The following is a 22436-nucleotide window of genomic DNA, read 5'->3' as shown; positions in this document are numbered from 1 at the left end:
TGTATCAATCCCCACCTGTGCCTCTTTATATTCCATTTCATCTTTTTCTCAATTCCAAGTTAAGATTTTCAAACCCCTAAATTCAAACAATATCCAGCAATCAACCTTAATTAAAGAAAGAAATTAAGTGGGTGTGATGGAGATGCACAAAACCTCATTTACTTCTGTTCTTGTTATCCCATTTCTTTTAACAAATCTGGATATATAAATTAGATATTGATACGGGTGCTGACTTTACAGGGACTGCTGTGGTACTGTTTTTTTGGTGTCGATATACATGGAAGATGGCGATGATTGTTGTTATCATTATCATTATTATTAGTATTATATAGATGATTCAATTATATCAAGTTTGAGTGAGGTTTCTAATTTTCTTTCACTGACTACGACTTGAACAATTAAACACCTCATACTCACTTATCAATTTGTGATTTTTTATAGTATAGTATTGTTATCATATTTGTTAATTGATTTGTTTGGAAATAGTTTTTTATTTTTGCCAAGGAATAAATGAAAGAGAAACAAGATCGGGTGAAAATGATGATGACATGTACATGTCGTGGATAATTTTATGACGTGGCATGTCATGTTGGCGGTTAACGAAGGTTTAGGTTCTTTATTAAGAATTTGTGTAAAAAGTTCCCTTTTAATGAATTTTTCCCTTAAATAAATAAATAAATAAATAAAAAATATTGTATCAAAATGTAAGGTCAATCTTGAATTTTTAATCTTTAACTATTGAGTTTTAAATTCACCGCGTTACACGAGTTGAGTTTTAAATAAAAAATAATACTCGTAACAAGAAGCGTTATCAAAATCCTTAATTTTAAAATTTAATTTTTTCTATGCTTGTATATTAAGATACCACGTGTCCACACGCGTCGGATCACCGACTAAAACACACCTTCCGTCAGATTCCCATATTTTCTTCCTACCCACTCCAACAATCTTATTCCCCCAAAAATATATCTCCTCTCTTTTAATAATAATCTAGGGTTCCTTCCCTTTGATCCCCAAATTACATTACATACATAATATAATATAATAGAATACAAAATTAGTCAATTTAGAGATAGAAGAAAGATGGCATTAGAGTGGGTTGTTCTCGGATACGCCGCCGCAGCCGAAGCGGTTATGGTCCTGTTACTAACCATTCCCGGTCTCGGCCCTCTCCGCAAAGGGTTGGTCGCCGTTATTCGTAACCTTTTGAAACCATTTTTATCCATCGTTCCTTTCTGTTTGTTTTTATTTATGGACATTTACTGGAAATACGAGACCCGTCCGAGTTGCGACTCGGCCGAATCGTGCACGCCTACAGAACATCTACGTCATCAGAAATCGATAATGAAGAGCCAGAGAAACATGTTGTTGATTGCTTCCGCTTTAGTGTTTTATTGGCTGTTGTATTCCGTTACTCATTTGGTTGTTAAAATCGATATGTTGAATTCCAGGGTTGAAAAGTTGAAAAATAATTGATCGGTTTTGATTGATTACGGATAGTGGCGGCGGCGGTGGTTTATCGTTACGGAGTTATTATCGAATCGTTTTTATGTATTTATGTTTTGGTATGTTTTATTTTTAATCGTCTAGTTGTTAATGTTAATGTTATGAATGGATAATGCGGATTAATTGACACAGTTTTTGTTGTTGCTATTTGATATATGTTTTTGATGAGAATTATGTTTGTTGCATACAGTTGAATGATGCTTTCTAGGGCAAATTTTATGTTTAATGATTTGTTGAAGGGCAATCTCTTCTGGAATTTGACATGGTTAAGATGTTCAATGTCAGTTATTCTACTTGTATGCACTGACTTGTCTTTAAAATGTATTACTTATAATATCATGTCGATCGATACGACTTGTGTTTATACTTTGTATGTTTTCCTTAATTAAGTTTATGCATATTGTTAATTTGTTGATGCTTTAGTTTGTATCTATTGGTCTAGTCTACCATCCACCAGTCCTTTGTCCTGGTCTTTTTACGGCTACCTCTTCACTAGTTAACATCAGGAATGTTTTTCGTGCTAGTTGATCGAACCACTATCGTTTTGGTCTTGGTTTATATACTGATGGATTTATGTATTTTATCAAGTTCAAGTTCCCTGTCATGTTTGCACTTGCATCTATAAGGTAGTTTATATTTTATAAGCTTATTGAACCAAGCATCCATCAAAAGCATATGGGATGCAACTTATTAGCTTTTTGGCATTGACTTGCTTAAAAAGCAGTAAAGCTGCCAAGTTAACCCAAACAGGCTCCTACTACTTTACGATATGCATCACGGCGGGTTCCTTGTACTTGGGATCTCTACCAATCATTCCTTCTAATTAGGATACCTACCAGATCATCAGGAAGGGATATTCCACCATGATTGTTTTGAGCTTTTGTATTGTCTCCGGTTTGCGTATTTTCAACATGGTATGGTGTTGGTACATTGCATGATTTAGGTTATCTTTTTAGACTGTCCTAATTTAACTTTGTTGGACCATATGCTTCTGCCATTCTAATGGCTTGTGCCATGCTTGAAGTTCCATCTCATGCCTATGTTACAAGATGGATATGGTTCGAGTTGTTAACCTATTTGGCGAGCATTAGGAAGGGATACTTTGCTGCAACATCCCTTCCTGACAAAGCCCTTTAATTCTGGTTATGTACTTTGTTAAACTAGTCAGATGGATGAAACAATACGAATTAGTTACAATAACAACACAACAAATTGTTAGTTGTCTCATACACTCTGATAGAGATCTACGGCTTGTTATATACTTATACTAGTAGTCTGACATATTTCAGCACCATGTCACTGCAGTCAAGCTCTGGTAGAGAGATCTAGGGTTTGGTTTACTCACGATAGAGATTATTCTACCCCAGGTATGACACGATGGTGACTGTTATACTGTAACTTATGGGTTGTGATTTTCTTAGAAATCAATGATCCGCTATCTTTTTGAATCGTGAGGTTACTTTTCAAAAATACCAATTCGAGTTGGTTTGTATGGGTTTTCAAACTAATGATGTTTCCTATTTTTACCACTGATTCAACCATGCTGCTTTACAATAATTGTTTCATTGTTGATAATGTGATCTTTTAAATAGACAACTCTAAATAGGTTTATTTATAAAATAAAAAATTTAGGCAAAAAGGTTATAATTAATGGAATTTGCGTTATACTTTTGTATTAACCCAAAAAACAAACTAATGATGTTTGCCATCCGCTTCATATGATTTTATGTCGATAAGTTTGTCACCTAAGATGCCAACTCATCATCAAATGACACCTCATACGTCTAGGTTGAATAAATGTTGATTATGACTTAAAAGATTAAAATAATGTTGAGGAGGGATCGAAGGTAAAAATAACGAGCTAAAAGGGAACATCATCTACCATTGAACTATAATCTCAACTGCAATCCAATTATCGACACAAATAATGATATATATAGCTGAACTAAAAACTAACGTAAGGACTTTTAGTTATTTTTTTGTGGGCTTGCCCAACCTAACAAAGGAACCACTATAGTTTTGTTTTTTAAATTTTAAATAGTTTTTAATTGTATTGAAATTATTTCATACATTCAAATTTACATAGTCTTATGAAAATTTGATATAATTTTGTCAATTTAATATCTATATGTAAGTAAAAGAGGATACATTTTTTATTTAGTGGTAATTATTTTTATTTGACACCTAGGATGTTTGCTTAGTTTCATTTTATCCTATTTTTTGATTTTTTTTCTTTTTTTATAACATTACTTAATTTAATATATGTTATGTGTGTTGTCATGTTGTAATTATTTATTAACTATTAATATAAATTACTTTTGGAATATGAAACTTCAAACCATTTATTCAAATTAACTAATCTTTATTATTATATAACTAAGAGAAGATATTTTTGCTATTAGTTGACATACATTCGATTTTTAATTATTTTTCATTTTATCACAATATTTATTTTTATTTTCATGTTATGTGAAGAGGCATGTCATACTTATTAGTCCAAGTCATAGTTAATTAGTTAAAGATTTTGTCAATCAATATCAATATAAAATCTTTAAAAAACATTGATTGGTATAAACTTATTTTCACGTTATAAAAATAATATTTTGATTATTTCACATCAATATATCAATATTTTTTAAAAAATTTAGTAAAAAAATGAAATTGTTGTCAATTATACAACTATAGATATTTTTTCTTTTTTAAAGTATTAATAGATTCGTTATTTGTATGATTATTTTAAGGGTTTTATTAAATTTATTTTTTATATGTTTAGTTATTTCTTTAATGATGAATTTACAAATTCAAAATCATTTATCAATTCTTTCTATGTAACTTATGTATTCTTCTTTTGTTAAGTAGTTTTTTTTTTATTATGCAGCGTTTTGTTGCTAAAACAATTTCTTTTAAATTACATATATAACTATACGTGTAATATAAAATTCGAAGATATTTAGTAATTATTTTACTATAATACTTTCTATTTAAATTATTACATTATAGTTTTTAATGGTCTACAAGTATTTAAAATACATATAATATCTATTAGTTATAATACTTTTGCTTAATTATTATAATACTACCGTCTAACGGACGGGTTTAATCTAGTTTTATATATTTTAAAATATTTCTACTACCATTTGCACGAGGCAAATGGGGCTGCCACCCAAAGCCTAATATTTACTAAATTTTATATGGGTAGTTTTGTTTTATAAAATTTGGCCCATTACTCTTTATTCTGGCCCAGTTCTAAAACCCAAATGGCAGTTTTGTGTTGTAAGAGGTAAAAGAAACCGGTGGTTTTTTGATATTATTATTAGTCGGTCATGTTGTGAAATTTCTAAGACTCGTTTGATCGGATCAGATGAGTGTAACAAGAATAAATTTATTGGAAATTGTCTATTTATCTTAGCTCATCGTATGTAAATATGTAATATTCTATAAGGTGAAGTTCATATTCTTTCTCAACTTCATTTGCTTAGGGAGTTAGGGGTACTAGTTATTTGGTCATTAACGTTACATTTGTGAGTTTGTGGTTTGTAAAATTTGTAAAGGAGTACTTCCATGGTGACAAATCAAATAAAGGTTTGAATTTTTTTTGGCAGCCCCTCGTCCAAGATCTTGGCTCCGCAACTGCCTTTACATCACTTACATTTACATAAATCACTTAAACCCACCAACAACAACAATCCGTCACCGCCAATGGTTGCCGCTACCACCTCCGGTCAGTGCAATCACCAAACCGTCGGCCGTCGCTGCATAATCTGCATTATGTGGGTACAATGCTAGTTCTCCTATATAAAATTTATCCATCCTTTAATTTTAAAATGGATATGAATAAGTTTGTTTAAAAATGATCAAATTGCCTTTAATGAAACTTCTATTCTAGAAAGAATTATAAGAGAATTATCTTATTTAAGAGAATTATCTTATTTACCTTTAATGAACTAATTTATACTTTAAACACTCATCTTATTAATTTACACTATAAATCCTTATCTTCTAAAATATCTCCACTAGCTCTTTACATCAACCTACGCCTTTCAACGAAGTTACCACCAAACCTTTATCATCACCACTGTCACCATATTGCACGTGTAAGGTGATAATATTTTTTAAAGCACATGTATCATTATTACACATATACATGTTATATTTGTACTTCCTTATAAAGCATAAGTAAAATTTCTTAGACTTCTAAAACTTAGATTAAGGATAACTTTGATAATTATTTCAGTATTTCACACAAAGTCAATAATAAATTCCTCTTCTAATTATCATTATATCTTAACAAAATCAATTGCAACCCTTATTTTTTTATATTTCCACTAACCCTTTACATTAAATATATTTAAATCAACTACTTACATTACTCCAACTTTTCCACCACCCCATCAGTCGTCCCGACTACATCACTGGCGCCACTTTTTCCGCTGCATTGTGTGAGTATTTCTCCGTTAAAAGTATAAACATTTAAAGTAAACAGAGATAAGATAAAAGAAAGAAAGAAAGAAAACAAATGGGCCGTTGCCCATTGGCATTTGGGCCACTGCACAAATCGGTGAAGCCTGAAGGTATTTGGTGTTGTATAGATACTGGCCGGCAGGGCACTGGCTACCAATCAAATAATCATCAAAATTAATTAAATATTCACAAAAGAAGATCGAGAAACCCTACGTAGGGCCGTATAGTAGGGGGGGAGTTTGATCATCGTGATGCTGCCACAGCCAAATAACCCAAATGCATCATGGGAAAGTAAATACAATGATTTCGTCAAGAAAAACCCAAGACCAGCCAGGTCGGAGGCTGAGTTTATCTGGGATGAAAAATACAATGGCTTCCTCATCAGTAATCCAAAGCCACTGAGGCCCGAGGATCAGGTTTCCTGGGAACAAAAATACAATGCCTTCCTCGTGATTCATCCGAAGCCACTGAAATCGCACGCTCAGGTTTTATGGGATTTGTCATACAATGCCTTCCTCAAGAGAAATCAAAAGCCACCACCACCGGCCCATGATCATCATAATCAGCCTCCTCCTCCTCATCTCACTACGTATCAAAATTACAATAATAATAATGCCTCCTCGCTGCTTCTCAATAATAATAATAATAGTTATCCAAATTACAATAATGCCTTGTGGAATCAATTATACAGTAGTAGTCATTACTACTACTACAACAACAACAGGAATCCTCGTCCATATCCCTATACTCCTATATCCAGCAACGTTTTCACTAATAATAATAATAATGCCATCTTTACGCCGCTTTCACCCATAACTAATCAACAACTTGTTACTATGCCTTCAACAAAAAATGGGTACGTACTCACTTTTTTTTCTTTTTTATTAAATCAGCAGAATGATTCTTTCTTTTTCTTTTTGGGTGTATTGCATGTACACAACTCTTATATACTTTTTTTTAATTCTCCACACCATCGAAAATTTGCTTCTACCATCATCCAGGATTTTAAAACTTTAACTTATAACTAGGTAGTAGGCCATTTTGTTACAAAACAACGACTTAAAAGATACCTCGAAAAATACAATTGAAGCCATGGTTTTATCGAATGGGACAAATGAAGGTAGTTCTTTAGAAAAGTGAAGACCGGGGGAGGAATAGTCAGGCATACCATCCACCCTAAGTGCTTGTGGTTTCTAGTGATGGTAGACTAAGGCCTCTCCTTATAAGGAGGAGAGTCTTCAGACTCCCCCAGGACTCTCCTTACCCATAAGTCTCCCTACCCATAAGGGCAAGCTTCTTCAGAACTCGGTCCCACCTCTTTACATTTTCTCTCTCTCCCTGTTGCCTTTGGTCCCGCCTTTCTGCTGTCTCCAAACTTCTTCCAAAGGACTCCTCCTCAAAGACGCAGCACAAGGACGACTTGTGCCTATAGTGTCCGTAGTCCTAGCTTTCGAGGACGGAAGGAGGACTACATTATAAGCAGAGGCCTAACAGATGTTCTTTAAAAAAATGACCACATATTTTTATTATTTTAATGATTTTTAGAACGTTCTCTACAAACATAATAATCCACTATATGATTGCTGCAGCGTGGATGCGCTGCGTGGTCCTGACGGTCAGCTTCCGCAGAAGTTGAAGAGTATACCGGTTTACCTTATTGAGAAGATTTGTAATGAGATAATGGACGGAGATCCAAATATTCAATGGGATGATATTGGTATTTATTGGATTTCATTTTTTTTTGTTTTAGAGCTTTTTGGTAAATTTTTATCAGATTCTGATGCATGTATTGCATGCGTACAGCTGGATTGGAGCATGCTAAAAAATGTGTAAATGAGATGGTCATATTGCCTATGTTACGGCCTGATATTTTTACAGGATGCCGTTCTACAGGACGAGGGCTTCTTCTATTTGGTCCCCCTGTAAGTGCTTAATTTCTACTTACGCTCGTATATATATTTCGTAGATGGCGTAATTTTGATCCGTTTATATGCACACAGGTTAACTGATTCTGGTTTATTATATTGATAACTGTAACCGAAGGGTAAAATAGAAAGAAAAATTAGGTCTTGGTTAGTGTATAATGACAGTTGTGTAACTTGTTTGCTTCCTTTCTTTGGTACAGGGAACCGGTAAAACAATGATAGGTAAAGCTATTGCTGCAGAGGCTAAAGCCACATTTTTCTACATATCTTCAAGTTCATTAACCAGCAAATGGGTACGTACTAAGTCTTTTATGGGAACAATCTGTAACGTTACTTAAACTGTGTTCATATGTGCTAAAGCCTGAATATCAATATCTGTGCGGATATAACTCCGTTACTAAGGTTAAAAGGTGATTGCATTTTGGAGAAAGTGAAAACTTAGTGAGGGCGCTTTTTGGGGTTGCCAGTTGTCGACAGCCAGCAGTAATATTTTTGGATGAAATAGATTCGCTGTTGTCCAAGGTATGTTCAATTTTGCTCTCTGAATACAAAAAAACTTTAAGCGATTATATGAAGTACTTTTTATTGTTTCATTGAAATTTTTTTAACTAGCGGTGATAAATTAGACCCATTTAATTACTTAATAACGGGTCCATCCGGGTTGTGTATTTTATGACACTGCAGTTTGATAGGAAGCCCGGAAACCACACACCTGTAGTTCTTGTGCTGTTTATTGTTTCAACAGCACCGCATAAGTTAAAGAGCCAAAAATTTGTGCTGTTTAAAGCCCATGTAGATTACTAAACTTGTATTATGAAATAACTAGTCAGTGTTCAAACAGTGAGTTTATTTTCTGTCATCTTTTGTTTCTGATTTGCGCGAATTATTTGCATGTGTTATTTGGGATAGTTTTACGTCAACCATTTTTCAAAACAACTTAAACAATCTAAATAAAATGATATTACCATTACCTCAAAAAGAAGCAGAGTGTATATCTTCACCGAAGTATTTCAGACCCAACAAGCTCTAATTATATTGTCTTATCTCCATCGGTTCAAGTAGTTAAAATAAGATGCACAAATCGTTTAGTGCATAAAACATGTTAAACTACTATATTAAAAAAGATTCAGATAATCATTGAAATTTGATAGTTTTTTCTGTTTAATTTTTATACGCTGATTGATTATAGTAGTAACGATGACAAAAAAATTTAATGGTCAACCTATGACCAACCTAAGCAGTTTCTATCCAGAACAAATTACCCGTTTTGAACTCTTAATCATAACCCCCATGCTGATTATGTCATCTTTACTCTAATTAAACCAGATACAGATTCACTTTTGCTGCAACTTGATTAAAATTTCAGGTTATCTTTAACGCATAAAAGATACTCGTACTAAATTTGTGTACTATTGCAGCGGAACTCAAATGACCATCAGGGAATCAGGGCACAAAAGACACAGCTTCTCATAGAAATGGATGGATTTGCCAGTGGAAATGATCAAGTTCTAGTCATAGGTACTACAAATCCTAAATCTTAGAAAGTTTATCTACCTGTCCAGTAATTATTTATTTTTACGTAAAAGCCACTAATAATTTTACCTTTGAAAAGTTGGAAATAAAATCGAGATTATATGACTGTACGTTGCTTTTCACGCAATAGATTTTCCATACAAAATGCCTACCGAGTCTTCGAGTGTTGCTATTATGTACAAACACCTTTTCAGGAAATTTTATAATTAATCAACTAATAATATTTATGCCACGTTTAGAGCATGTTCATATAATCTCCAGTGTAATTCCCACCTCTAAACTTATATTTGCTTTCTTTGGCTCCATTTGCTTCTGATGATCTGGCAGAAGCAACAAACAGACCACAAGATCTAGATGAGGCAGCTATGAGAAGACTTACCAAGCGATTTTATGTTCCACTCCCTTCCTCAGGTGCCGCTTTGATTTATCTTAGAAAGCACAATTTTGGGCATTTTGGGACTTTTTTAAATCTTATTGATTTATCTGTCCGACACAGTATATCCAAATGCTCGGAAATTAAGAAAGATTTTTTAGAATTTGTGAGTGAGAATGGGCTGGAATGCTGGATTGGGTTATGCATGTTGACCTGCTATAAACATTGTGAGGATTATGTGTAGTTAATATGTTTGGAAAATATATATATATATATAAAATGATCTAGAAAGATTTAATGGATGTTGTAAGAAATAAATAACTTCCACCAAATCTACTATTTATAGAAAGAAGTTCTCAGAAATTTCATTTAATATATTGCTTATTATGAAATATTGAAATTTAAAGAAAAATGAAAGAAAGTAGTGGGTCAAATTACCAACCCAATGTGAGCCTACCCATTTTGTTACCTCTTCATGCTACAAAATATGACACTAATCATCTCTTTGGGGATAAAGAAGCAAGAGCCTGCATAATATGTAACCTATTGAAGAAGGATGGACTTTTGGAACTCTCACCAGAAGATATCGATAGCATATGCAAATTAACAGAAGGTAACTTAATTCATTCTTTTCCTTTTCTTGACTTCCTCCATAACGTATAAGTGTTTTCTTTCGCAAGTTTAATTACTTCATGGCTTGTGTTGCTTCTGTCTTGACTTGTTCTATAGGCTATTCGGGATCTGACATGAAAATTTTTGTGAAAGACGCTGCCATGGGTCCAGTGAGAGAGGCTTTGAAAGAATGCACGGATCCTGCCAAACTAATAAAGGACCAATTAAGGCCAGTTACTATGCAGGTATGTCGTTATAAGTGCCTCATTTCTCAGATTTTAGATATTAAGATACTTTCAAATTCCTCCTAATTTGATCACAAAAATTCATTTCAATTTTAAATTGAAAAATGAACGTATCCAACAAATTCTTTTGCTCGTGCAAAAAACATAATGAAAACACAAATTGAAAAATATTGTGATTGTTTATGTGCCATCATCAATAAGTTATATTTACGTTTGCCTTTTTTATACCTAAAATTGTGTAGGACTTTAAGGATTCACTGCAAGAGGTGAGACCTTCTGTTTCTCGTGATCAACTTGGCATATATGAAAATTGGAACAATCAATTTGGGAGTTTATCGCCATCAAGTATGTGTACTTTTAATGTAATTGTTATATGCTTTTTAAAAACTTGAAGGCCGCATAGTGTTCTAAGTTTTTAAACTTTGCCTGTAGAAACCAATGGCTCGAGTCAACAGCATATCACAGGGTTAGATGACCCTGTCAAAGATGAACCCAAATGCGACAGTTCGGACACTCGTCAAAGAAAAAAGATGAAGATAATTACATCAGGCGCAGGCACTGAACCATCTAATGCTCAAATGAACAACAACTTGGATGATAATGTTTACAAAAGTCCATTTGAAAAGTTGAAGAGTATTGCAGTAAAAATTTGGAAGTTTTGAAAGGTAAATACGAAACTATGCAGGCAAAGATTAGAGTGGAGGAGATTCCTAGCCTATACAAAGATACCAGTAACATGTCATTGTAAACAAGCAAATTTATCTGAAGCGTTGTCAAGAGATTATAGAAAAATATGATCTTTAGGTTTTACAATTCGAGATGTTTGTTTTTAGACATGGTACTGCTCGAAATCAGTTGGAGTTCTTAGGATTGCAGAACCTTTAGTCAATTGTCAGTTGATCAAATTTTCAAGTATACATATATTGGTCACGAGATATTCATCTAAGTTTTTTAGTATTTGTGTTGGCTTGATCGAAACTTGTGCAGAATAAGAGAATTGCATAAGGGACAGAGAGATGATGTCCATAATTGGGACTTACAATACTATAATTGATATGCTGCATGAGATCATTTATGTAATAAACTTTAAGAGTTGAAGATTATAGTTCATGTAACACTATGATACCAAAAAAAAATTAAGGCGGCTATCATCAACTATAGATCCAAACCATCATATCATGTCTCCGTATCATCAACTTGTTTTAAGACTTTTTGTTAACTCTTTAATCAGATTCTGATGCATGTGTTGCACGCGTACAGCAGGATTGGATAATGCTAAAAAAATGTGTAAATGAGATGGTCAAATTGCCTATGTTACGGCCTGATATTTTTACAGGATGTCGTTCTCCAGGACGAGGACTTCTTTTATTTGGTCCCCCTGTAAGTGCTTTATTTCTACTTACGCTCGTATATATATTTCATAGATGGCACAATTTTGATCCATTCACAGGTTAACTGATTCTGGTTTATTATATTGATAACCGAAACCAAAGAGTAAAATAGAAAGAAAATCTAACATCCAATAAGGCGGAAACATAGGGCATTAATAGAATAGCTCAACGTGACATGGAAATTAAGTAGAGTCACTAAATGCATGCAAGGATTTGAGTAATCCATACATAATTCAAGTACAAATACAAATTTCAGATCAAATAATGTACAAGGAGCACAACACCATCAATAGTTTACAAAAAATAGATCAAATGATGGTTAACGATCCTAGGCATAACCCATAAACGGGTGCAATGAATCACGGATCCACAAAAGTCAAAGCTCGGTCCTATCAAATACAATGCAATCATCCATCACGTCTTTGATTTACTTGATTACCTGAAAAGTGTACTAAAATGTGTCAACATAAAGTTGGTTAGTTCATAGGTTTTGACTATAAGAAACAAGTGTCGGGATAACAACCGTTTAACCTTGATATGAACATAATTATATCATTAAATGTTCAAATAACCTTGAAACCTTGATTTGGATCGATAAACGATCACACAACCTTGAAATCTTGATTGAGTCATTAAATGATCTCATAATTGGGATCGTTAAACGATCACCAAGCCTTGAAACCTTGATTGGATCATTTAATGAACCTCATAACCTTGATACGAACATATACAATCACATAACCTTGATTCATAATTCAAGCGAGCACATAACCTTGATGAACTAGCCAAACAATCATACAACCTTGATTTACAATTCAAACGATCACATAATCTTGATAAACTAGCCAAACAATATTCACAATTCAAACAAGCACATAACCTTGATAAAGTAGCCAAAAATCATACAACATTGATTCACAATTCAAACGAGCACATAACCTTGATAAAGTAGCCAAAAATCATACAACCTTGATTCACAATTCAAACGAGCACATAACCTTGATAAACTAGCCAAACAATCATACAACCTTGATTCACAATTCAAACGAGCACATAACCTTGATAAACTAGCCAAACAATCATATAACCTTGATTACTTACATAAACGAACACATAACGATCAAACGAGACCATGAAACACGATGTACACTTTTCACCCCAAAATCATGTAAAGAAAAAGGGCTATGAACTCACCTTAGCCTTAGAAGTCGCTAGAAAGAGATTTAAGCGGGTGAGCGGGGAGCACAATGATCACAAACCTATTACATCAACATCATAGCATCACAAGGTATCCTAACGATAAGGTCTAACTAGTTATACAATGCCACAATCACCGAAGTTACGCTAGAAGTGACTCTAGGATGTTTGGATACAAAGGAAGAGTTTTGGTCAAATACGTTTTAATGACTTAGCACCAAAAATCGACATGAAAATCAAAGTGTTTAGAATTGAGTTTAAACAATTTTGTTAACCTTAAGATGATGTTATAAGACTTCCCTTGAAGTTACAAGTCGATTGAATATGGAACGAAGCGGGAACTGAAAAGTATCCGGTGAGGACAGTGGAGTACGACTCTTGTGCAGAACAAACCGCGTGCTCGGCCTCTCAAAGGTCGTGCTCCCAGTGACGGGCATAAACCCCAAATTTCCAACTAAAAACTCATTTTGACCTAACAATCGACTAGGAGAAGCTTCAAGACTCAAACTTAAACATAAATGAACATAACCCACATCACAAACTCGATCGATAACACAAATCTTGCTCAAATCGATCCTTAACCCATTTCAACCCTAATGGAATCCTAGTTTGACACAAATTTGTTTTTGACTTGATTCTTGACCCATAAACACTTGAAATATGACTAGAAACATGATTATAAACATGAAATGGTGAATATGAGATAGTTTTAACTTACCAAATCTTCCACCAAAGTGTCAAACCCAAAATTGACCCGAATTGGATGATTTCTTGCACTTACAAACCCAAAATTTTGATATGTTGATAAGATGATGATATAGATGAATAACCCTAACAAAATCTTACTTGAAACATTCAATTTGGTGCATTTAATTTAAAGAGAGAGATGCAAGATAGTTGGTGATTTAGTAATGAATGAGAGAGAGAGAAGTGTAAGAGAATGAATGGATGGATTGGGTGGTGGTGTAAGGGATAGGGTTGGGTCATGGGTATGGGTCTAGGATATGGGTTAACGCATGGATAATCCTTATACAATACTAACTAAATTTCACCATAAATAAATCTTGAACCTTTCATTAAATCACTAACTAAAACTACCAAACAACCTTGACTAGTCTACGAACATTATATACTCATACGATCATTAATGCACATAAAAACCTTGAACACGATTATCTCACAAGCAACTCGATCATATAACATTTAATTAATACCAATTAAGTAAAAAGTACATATATTTAACGGGTCATCAACTAAAGTCAAATTCCACGAATGTTACAGAAAAATTAGGTCTTGATTAGTATATAATGACAGTTGTGTAACTTGTTTGCTTCCTTTATTTGGTCCAGGGAACCGGTAAAACATTGATTGGTAAAGCTATTGCTGGAGAAGCTAAAGCCACATTTTTATACATATCTTCGAGCACATTAACCAGTTGTTACATATGTACTAATTCTTTTAGAGGAACAATTCCTAACGTTACTTGTATCTTTACAAAAAAAAGGCAAATATATGGGTGGGAACCATCTGATCCTATGTCCCGTCTTGGTACTCAGAGACCACACTACCGCATAGAACTCATGCCTAATAAGTCACCATCCTTCACACATGGATCACAACATATAGTTTTTCCACATGCCTTTGGTAAAGTCTTGCTATGGTTTTATTTGAACTAGTTATAAAAAAGTTAAATGGTGATTGCAGTTTGGAGAAAGTGAAAAGTTAGTGAGAGCGCTTTTTGGGGTTGCCAATTGTCGACAGCCAGCAGTAATATTTTTGGATGAAATAGATTCGCTCTTGTCCAAGGTATGTTTAGTTTTGGTCTATGGACAAAAAAAATGTAAGAGATTACATCAAATACTTTTATTGTTCGGTTGAAAAAATTTATGCTAGCGGTGATAAATTCGACCCATTTATACATAATAATGGGTCCATTAACTAGAAACTTGTACTTCAAATGGCTTTCTAGTTTATTGTTTTGACAACATACATAAGTTAAAGAGCAAAAATGTGTGTTGTTTAAAGACCATTTAGATTACTAAACTTAGTTTTGTGAAATGACTAGTAAGTGGTCAACACAAGTTTGTAACAATCTTGGCCATTTTAGGCTTGAATGGACCCATTATTATGTATAAATGGTCCATTCAATCTTGGTCATTTATGCATAATAATGGGTTCCAAAAGTTCTTTCAAAGTAAGTTGATGTCAGATGGCTTGTGCATATTTCTGTGTACAACCCGTACAAATCATGTTTAATTGAGACAATTCATCATAATTAAACATTTTCACTCGTCATTTATGCTATCAATCATTGTTACATGATGAACACGGTATGCATGTTCATCATGAGGGGGAGAAAAGCGTCAAAGATTAATTATTCTTTTGAGAGGGGGCATAATGAATTGCCCATCTGAGGGGGAGCACAATGCATAAGTTAATTCTTTGCCTATTTTCTTGCTCCGAAGATTATGCTCAACTTGAGGGGGAGCTAAATGACAAATATTTTTGGATCTATTAGTATATTTTTATTGTATACTTTGAAAGGAGTGATTGATTGAGGGGAAGCAAGATTCAGAGAAGATTTTGTACATATGACAAGTTGAGGGGAAGTTAAAATGACAAATCATTTCCTTACCAAATTTTCACTCATTTACAAGCCAAGCTTCCACACTCTACAACAAGCCAAGCTTCCGCATCTTATACCAAGCTTCCGCATTTTACCAGAAAACCCGAGTATTCGCCTACATAGAATGCTTGAAAATCAAACAAGTCAAAGTTGGGTGATGACGATGAAGACAGAGAGAAAGCTTCAAGGTCACTCAACAACAAAGATCCTCCACATAAATAGCCCACCAAGATATAAAGATCAAAGACGTTGCAACATTCACAATTCAACACCAAGGAGGAGATTGTTACCTTTAAAAATATGGTGTTAAATTGTTATTTTTCTAAGAATGGAAGGGGTATTAGTGATAATAGGATACATGTATAAATGTCCCTTCCACCTCCTTTGTAAAAAAAAACCTTTGACACTATTTTATCCAAACACCCCTTTTTCTCTCATATTCTCTCAAAACACATACTACACATATATTCCTACATATGCATATTAACATATATTTCCATGATTTGCACAAATGAAGCAGATTTATCAAAAGCGTTGTCAAGAGATTATAGAAAAATACGATCTTTAAGTTTTTCGATTCAGAGATGTTTGTTTTTTAGACATATGGTACTGCTCAAAACCAATTGAAGTTCTCAGTATTAGTAATATTTTTCTACAATTTTGCAAAATCATCAGAAAAGGGAGATGGTGTCCATAGTTGTGTGTGTGTGTTTTTCTGGAAAGTAAAATTAAGTATTTATGTTTACAGATGTAAAAAAAAATATAAAAATCGATAACATTAACCAAAAAAGATGAACGAAAAAATGTTTGTTGGGACTTGAAGGGCTTTTGATGATACACTACTTCTTTACCTCATCAGTTTTGTTACTTGGTCGATTCTAAAACTAAAATGAATATACATTTTACTTACAATACATCCACTACAACAAATATGTTATATCTTAACACTCATTTCTTCGTACTTTTTAAAAATGTTTAAAAAATTGTAAATTTGTTCACACTTATAAATGTGTGAAAAAAACTCACATTTAAAAGTGTGAATAAAGTTAAAGGATCAAAAAATTTTCACAATTATATATGTAGAAACAAAAAGTTCACATTTTCAAGTGTGTAAAAATATATAATTGTTAACACTTAAAAGTGTGAAAGTAATTTGTGACACCAAATTTCCTCACACAAGAGGAAGTGCGAGGAATTTGAGTGTGATAAATTAGCTCTCACACTTTTAAGTATGAAAATGTTTGATATTTTTTCACACTTTTAAGTGTGAACATTTTGCTTATACATTTATACTTGTAAAAAAAAGTATGTCTTTATTAATTTTTTCACATTTCTAAGTGTGAGTTTTTTTTTAACAATTTTAAATGTAAACAAATTAACATATTTTTTCACATTTTTTAGAAATACGAAGAAATAATTGTGAGCAATTAACATTTTTGTTGTAGTGATCTTCGATCACTTTCATTACATTTTCAACCCACTTTAATTTGCTCCTTAATTAAAAACTTGAAGGCTGCATATTCAATACTCTTCTCACTTGTGAAATTTTTCCTGTAGAATCCAAATGCGAAAGATGAACCCGAATATGAAGCAAACAATCATCAAAGACCCGTCTGATTTGCGACTTGTCTGAATCATGCACGCTTACAGAACATTTACATCATCAGAAATAATCCATAATGAAAAGTCAGCAAAACATGTTGTTGATTTCTTCGGCTTTGGCGAATTCTAGTGCTACTTCCAATTTTGTTAGTAGTGAATAACGATTGTTGAAGGGAAATCTCCTCAGGAATTTGACATGTGTAAGATATTCAATAACTCGTTGCTTTTTAATATATTTAATTTATTATGCATGTACTAGATTTAAAATGTAATCATTCTCTAGCATTTAGTTGGTTTCCTCTAAAATGATAATGGGACTTTCACCACCAGTCATGCCCTCGGATTGACGGCAATAATAGTAATGTCTTAACCGGTGTCATACATAGTTTCCTAGAAGTTATACTGTTATGCCATTCTAATGTCTTATGCTTTAGTTTGTATCCATCTACCATTCCTTATGTCAGTGGTCTTTTTACAACTAGCTCTTCATTCATTAACATCAGGAATGTTTTTCGTGCTAATCCAAACACTACCTCTTGTATTTTGTTTTGATAAATAGAAAAGTAAGTAACGTATACCTGATATTGTCTTCCACGAGTTTTAGGTCTCAATATTATGACAATGAATAGGATGCTGATATGAGAAGATGATGTTAATGTAACGGGTAAAAATTTAAGTGAAAGGGAGGAAGTGCTTCCTACTTTATAAAAATTTCAATCTCATGTTGAAAGTTAAAAAAAAAAAAAAAGAGATACAATAATTGACCAAAATACTTTTAATAAATTAAATCACTAGCAACCAATAATATTATATTAAATTATACAATAAGTATAAAATATCTTTACTAGAACACTTTCACATCAATTAATTTGTACCATTTGATGCAGCCATCATCATCATTCGTGACCGTCATCGCTGATGTATTCAGTGGCTACCATGCTGCCATGCTGGTATATTATAATGATATGTTCTTATCATTCATAAATCATCAAAACGCGTCATAAATCATCACAGTCTAATTAAGTCCCTACTTTACAGTAGTGTAGATAGCTAGTTTGTCATTGGATCCAAGTTGTTATTTAGTGTGGAACACGTGCTAAATATTTTTTCAACAAGTAACAACCCTCGGATTTATTCAGAACTCGATACTCATTATCTTCATACCGACAAAAAAATAAAAAGAAAATGACACCTTATAATTGTATCAACAAGTAAGTGTAATATTTCCACTTTTAATTTTATGAATCAGAATACAAGGATTAACAGGCAAATTAAGTTAGTTCTTCCTTTCTAACGATTGTGTGAACCATCACCAAGCAAACAGTCAAAGTCTTATTTGTTTTATAAAGGTTTTAGGTTTAAATCATACTTTTAATTAAGCGCGCAATATATAACTTGTAGCTAGGCAATTAGGAAAATAATTGGCAATGACATGTAAAAAAACTCGATTAGAGTAATGACTCGTTACTGATCTCGGATAGCTCTAACATGAAGAACCTCCTCGATCAGTTTCTATCGATTGTGTGGTGTCTTTGAAACTTTTCGTGACTAATTAATAATATATAGATAAAATAATATATATGAATAATAATCGAGTAGTACATACTAGCTAGCAATTAATCCACATATATGGACCGTTTTGGTGTGGTACGACGGGACGACAACACATCCAGAATCTTGACAAATTGCGTACGTGATGTCGTGATCATAATTTAATAATATTAGTGAAGAAAAGGTATACTAGGACATATGTTTAGAAATGATGTGATTTTGGATAAGGCAAACCATAAGTCCATAACTTAACTACAATCTATACTTTTCATTATCAAAACCCACAATTTCATAGTAGTATTATTTTATTGCGTCTTTTTCTCTTTTCTTTTTGTAATTGTGAACATTTTTTGTTAGTTAAAAATCTACGATTTGCTAAACAATTGTTATTTAGATGTAAATAACTTTAGTTTTATTAGTGATTATGAATGTCAATCAATCTCTAACATACTTATCTTTAACATATTTATTTATATTATTAATTGTTACACAATCTTTAACAATTTCGATTAATTACAAATCAAGATGTGGGTTTATTACTTGGCATGATCCATCAATGTGTCCAAGAACTAAAGAAATTATTCCATGTTATTGCGATTGTTAAACGATGATATAAACCTACACTACAAGAAAAATGTTAATTAGTGACGACTTTGCTTAGTGACGATTAAAATTTGGTCACTAAATTTGGCCACTAAACAAACTTAGTGGCCAAAAAATAACATTTTTTCGTCTCTAAACAAAATTAGTCACGGACCTTTAATGACGAAGAGTGACAAAAAGTGACCACTTAAAATTTGGTCACTAATTTATCATAATGACCAAATTTTCGTCACTAATTTTGTTTAGTGACCAAATTTTGGTCATTATGATAAATTAGTTACCAAATTTTAAGTCGTCACTTTTCGTCACTAAAGGTCCGTGACTAATTTTGTTTAGAGACGAAAAAATGTTATTTTTTGGCCACTAAATTTGTTTAGTGACCACTTTTTCTTAATGGTAACTAAATGAAGATATTAGTGACCAAATTTTAGTAGTTACTAAGTAAAGTCGTCGCTAATCAACATTTTTCTTATAGTGCCACATGTCCAAAAGGTTTGAAGAATAGAAGGATAACCACACATATATATAACCATTCATAATTTAAATTTGAACTTTTATGTGTTAATTTTTCAAATTGGGTTTAAAAGGGAGAAAGGGTATTTATTCGGGGGAAGATGATATAAAATTATGGATATTATATTTGATTTCAGGTATAAAAAAGAAGAAAAAGTTCGTGTGAGGGCCGATGGGGTGGCAAAAAACAGAAATGCCACTGCACATGTTGAACACATGCATTCTTAACGCGACCTTTTAATGGTTCCGTTAAAATTGGATCAACTTTGCTAAAATTTCTCAAAATAGGAACTCTTATTGTAATCAGTGGCGGAGCTAGGATTTTCGATGAGGGGGTGTCAAAAATTTATCAAATACAAACACCTGCCAGAATACTTAAAACGATAACAAAATATGAGAATCTGAAAAATAAACTAGTTCATTTTAGTTGTACACGGTGCTCTCTCAAATTATTATATCGTTAAAGATTGTGCTTAAACTAAAAGTGTTAAGGATATTACTCACGATGAAAAGTAGCAAACTATATATGAGCAAGAAAGTCATCACCCATTACTAAAATTATGATGATAACCTATTAAAGATGTCAACTTATTTTTAAACAATAATTAATAATATTAATGGTAAACTATAAACACTAATAAATAATAAAAATAAGAATAAAGAAAATCTAAATGAAAAATCATTCGATAGATGAAAATTTAATCTTAAAATCGATAAGAATGGAAGACGTGCACAGGACTAGACACAAATGTCGCTCGCCTCCCCGTGTTGTGGTGTATCATGTATGGTGTTATTCATTCCCTTAACTAGTCTATATACAACCGCCAAACCCAAAAATTCCTCAAAAAAGTTCCCTTCTGAACTTCTACTTAGTTTTTATCTTATTAATATTAGGTAAAATTCCCAACTCTTTTGTCTTTTTATGTCAGTGTAAATCATTGCAAGAAAAATATAAAAAAAATATAAACCACATGGACGACAATTAACTCTAAATAATTTGTGTCTACATGTAACTGTCCCTAATTCTGTTTACATGGATTGCATGTAGTGTACATACATACACACACGAGTTTCATATCTTTTGATTGAGGACCACCTGCATGCATATCCTTGAAAGCTATGAGTCACATGAAGGCGGGGCACATATATTTCATATCTTAAATTCAGTACCCCACATTCATTTAATTAATTAGTTTTATTAAGAGGATTTTTTTATTTGTGTTTACTTACGGTATTAATTTTATTTATTTGGATATGACATCAAGAAAATTTTATCATATAATAGTATAGTAAAGGCTAAAGCCTTAAACGTATTTCATCATATGTGTTGGGATTGATTTTTTTAAACAAATTTGTGGTATTTTTTTTTTTAAATGTTTGTCCATCTTTTCCCATATGGGAAGAAGTAAAATCAACAACCTTGTATATTGTAAATTTTCTTTTATAAAATAAAGTTTATGTATAACTGTATATGAATCAAAATGATGTAATTGAAGTTTTAGTTGATGACGTATATTATGATCATGTGATTCTTCGAAAAGGTAAGTAGGAAAAGTTATAGTGTGACTGTGACATATCATTTTTGTTTATTTAACATTACCAATTAATTTGTAAATTATTTAAATTAAATTAATATTTTTAAAATATTGGTGATACAACTTTATTGGACTTCATGTCAATATCATAAAAGCCGATATCATTAACCGTAATTCGAATTGTGTTTTATAGGAGTAATTAGTCTTAATACCCATATGATGTACAATATCTATATTGATTGTATCATAAATGATTTCGAATATGCCTTATACATGACTCGTGAGTGTAATTGTGATTAAAATAAACCGATGATCTAAACTAAATTATAACAAGCAATAATGATAATAAAATATATGTTTAGTAAAAGCTTTGGTTTTACCTTAAATTTTTACAATCACATCAAAATCGAAAATTATAAGCATGGTGGATTACGGCAAATAGCCTTGTGATTTTGGATCGTAAACTCAAAATTTTAAAGTCATTATAACTTATAAGTAATATAAGTAAGGAGTTGAAGAGTTGAGAAAAAAAAAGAAACAATTTTATTAATGAAAAACGATCGATCAAAAAGGTTATAATGTGTTTTATATTTATAAACAAAGAGTTAGAGTTTAATTTTAAGTTTAATAAAGAAATTGAATCTATATACAATTAAAAATGATAACTTAATAAAAATAAATAAATTAAAAGGACAAGTGTCAATCAATAATTACGCCTCGTGTCGTTTCAAGTACAATTCAATCCTATTTTAATTTATTAATA

At 32.4% G+C, this 22436-nt stretch overlaps 2 protein-coding genes across 2 annotated transcripts; both read left to right on the top strand.

Moving 5' to 3' along the window:
• The first annotated feature begins 902 nt into the window (after nt 1-902).
• LOC122579495 lies at nt 903-1677 on the top strand. The gene has a single exon (XM_043751674.1). The coding sequence runs from the start codon at nt 1084-1086 to the stop codon at nt 1474-1476; it is 393 nt and encodes a 130-aa protein (XP_043607609.1). The 5' UTR covers nt 903-1083; the 3' UTR covers nt 1477-1677.
• Nucleotides 1678-6218: 4541 nt separating this feature from the next.
• LOC122610819 (ATPase family AAA domain-containing protein FIGL1-like) lies at nt 6219-10721 on the top strand. Its single transcript, XM_043783774.1, has 9 exons — nt 6219-6823; nt 7557-7684; nt 7771-7889; nt 8093-8196; nt 8324-8414; nt 9311-9410; nt 9753-9836; nt 10316-10411; nt 10528-10721. The coding sequence occupies exons 1-9, from the start codon at nt 6219-6221 to the stop codon at nt 10719-10721; spliced, it is 1521 nt and encodes a 506-aa protein (XP_043639709.1).
• The last annotated feature ends 11715 nt before the right edge of the window (nt 10722-22436 follow it).

Source organism: Erigeron canadensis, chromosome 8 (assembly GCF_010389155.1).
Source record: "Erigeron canadensis isolate Cc75 chromosome 8, C_canadensis_v1, whole genome shotgun sequence".
In the NCBI taxonomy this organism is placed as follows: domain Eukaryota; kingdom Viridiplantae; phylum Streptophyta; class Magnoliopsida; order Asterales; family Asteraceae; genus Erigeron; species Erigeron canadensis.
The sequence above is the reverse complement of the archived record's forward strand: the minus strand, read 5'-3'. Positions and strand labels throughout refer to the sequence as shown.

What these genes read in the sequence shown, in the direction of transcription:
- LOC122579495 (XM_043751674.1), top strand. Translation starts at nt 1,084, where the DNA reads ATGGCATTAGAGTGGGTTGTTCTCGGATACGCCGCCGCAGCCGAAGCG.
- LOC122610819 (XM_043783774.1), top strand. Translation starts at nt 6,219, where the DNA reads ATGCTGCCACAGCCAAATAACCCAAATGCATCATGGGAAAGTAAATAC. An exon ending in AGCAAATGGGTACGTACTAA is followed by an intron (nt 8,197 to 8,323) that starts GTCTTTTATGGG and finishes TTTTGGAGAAAG; the next exon opens with TGAAAACTTAGTGAGGGCGC. An exon ending in CATATGCAAATTAACAGAAG is followed by an intron (nt 10,412 to 10,527) that starts GTAACTTAATTC and finishes CTTGTTCTATAG; the next exon opens with GCTATTCGGGATCTGACATG.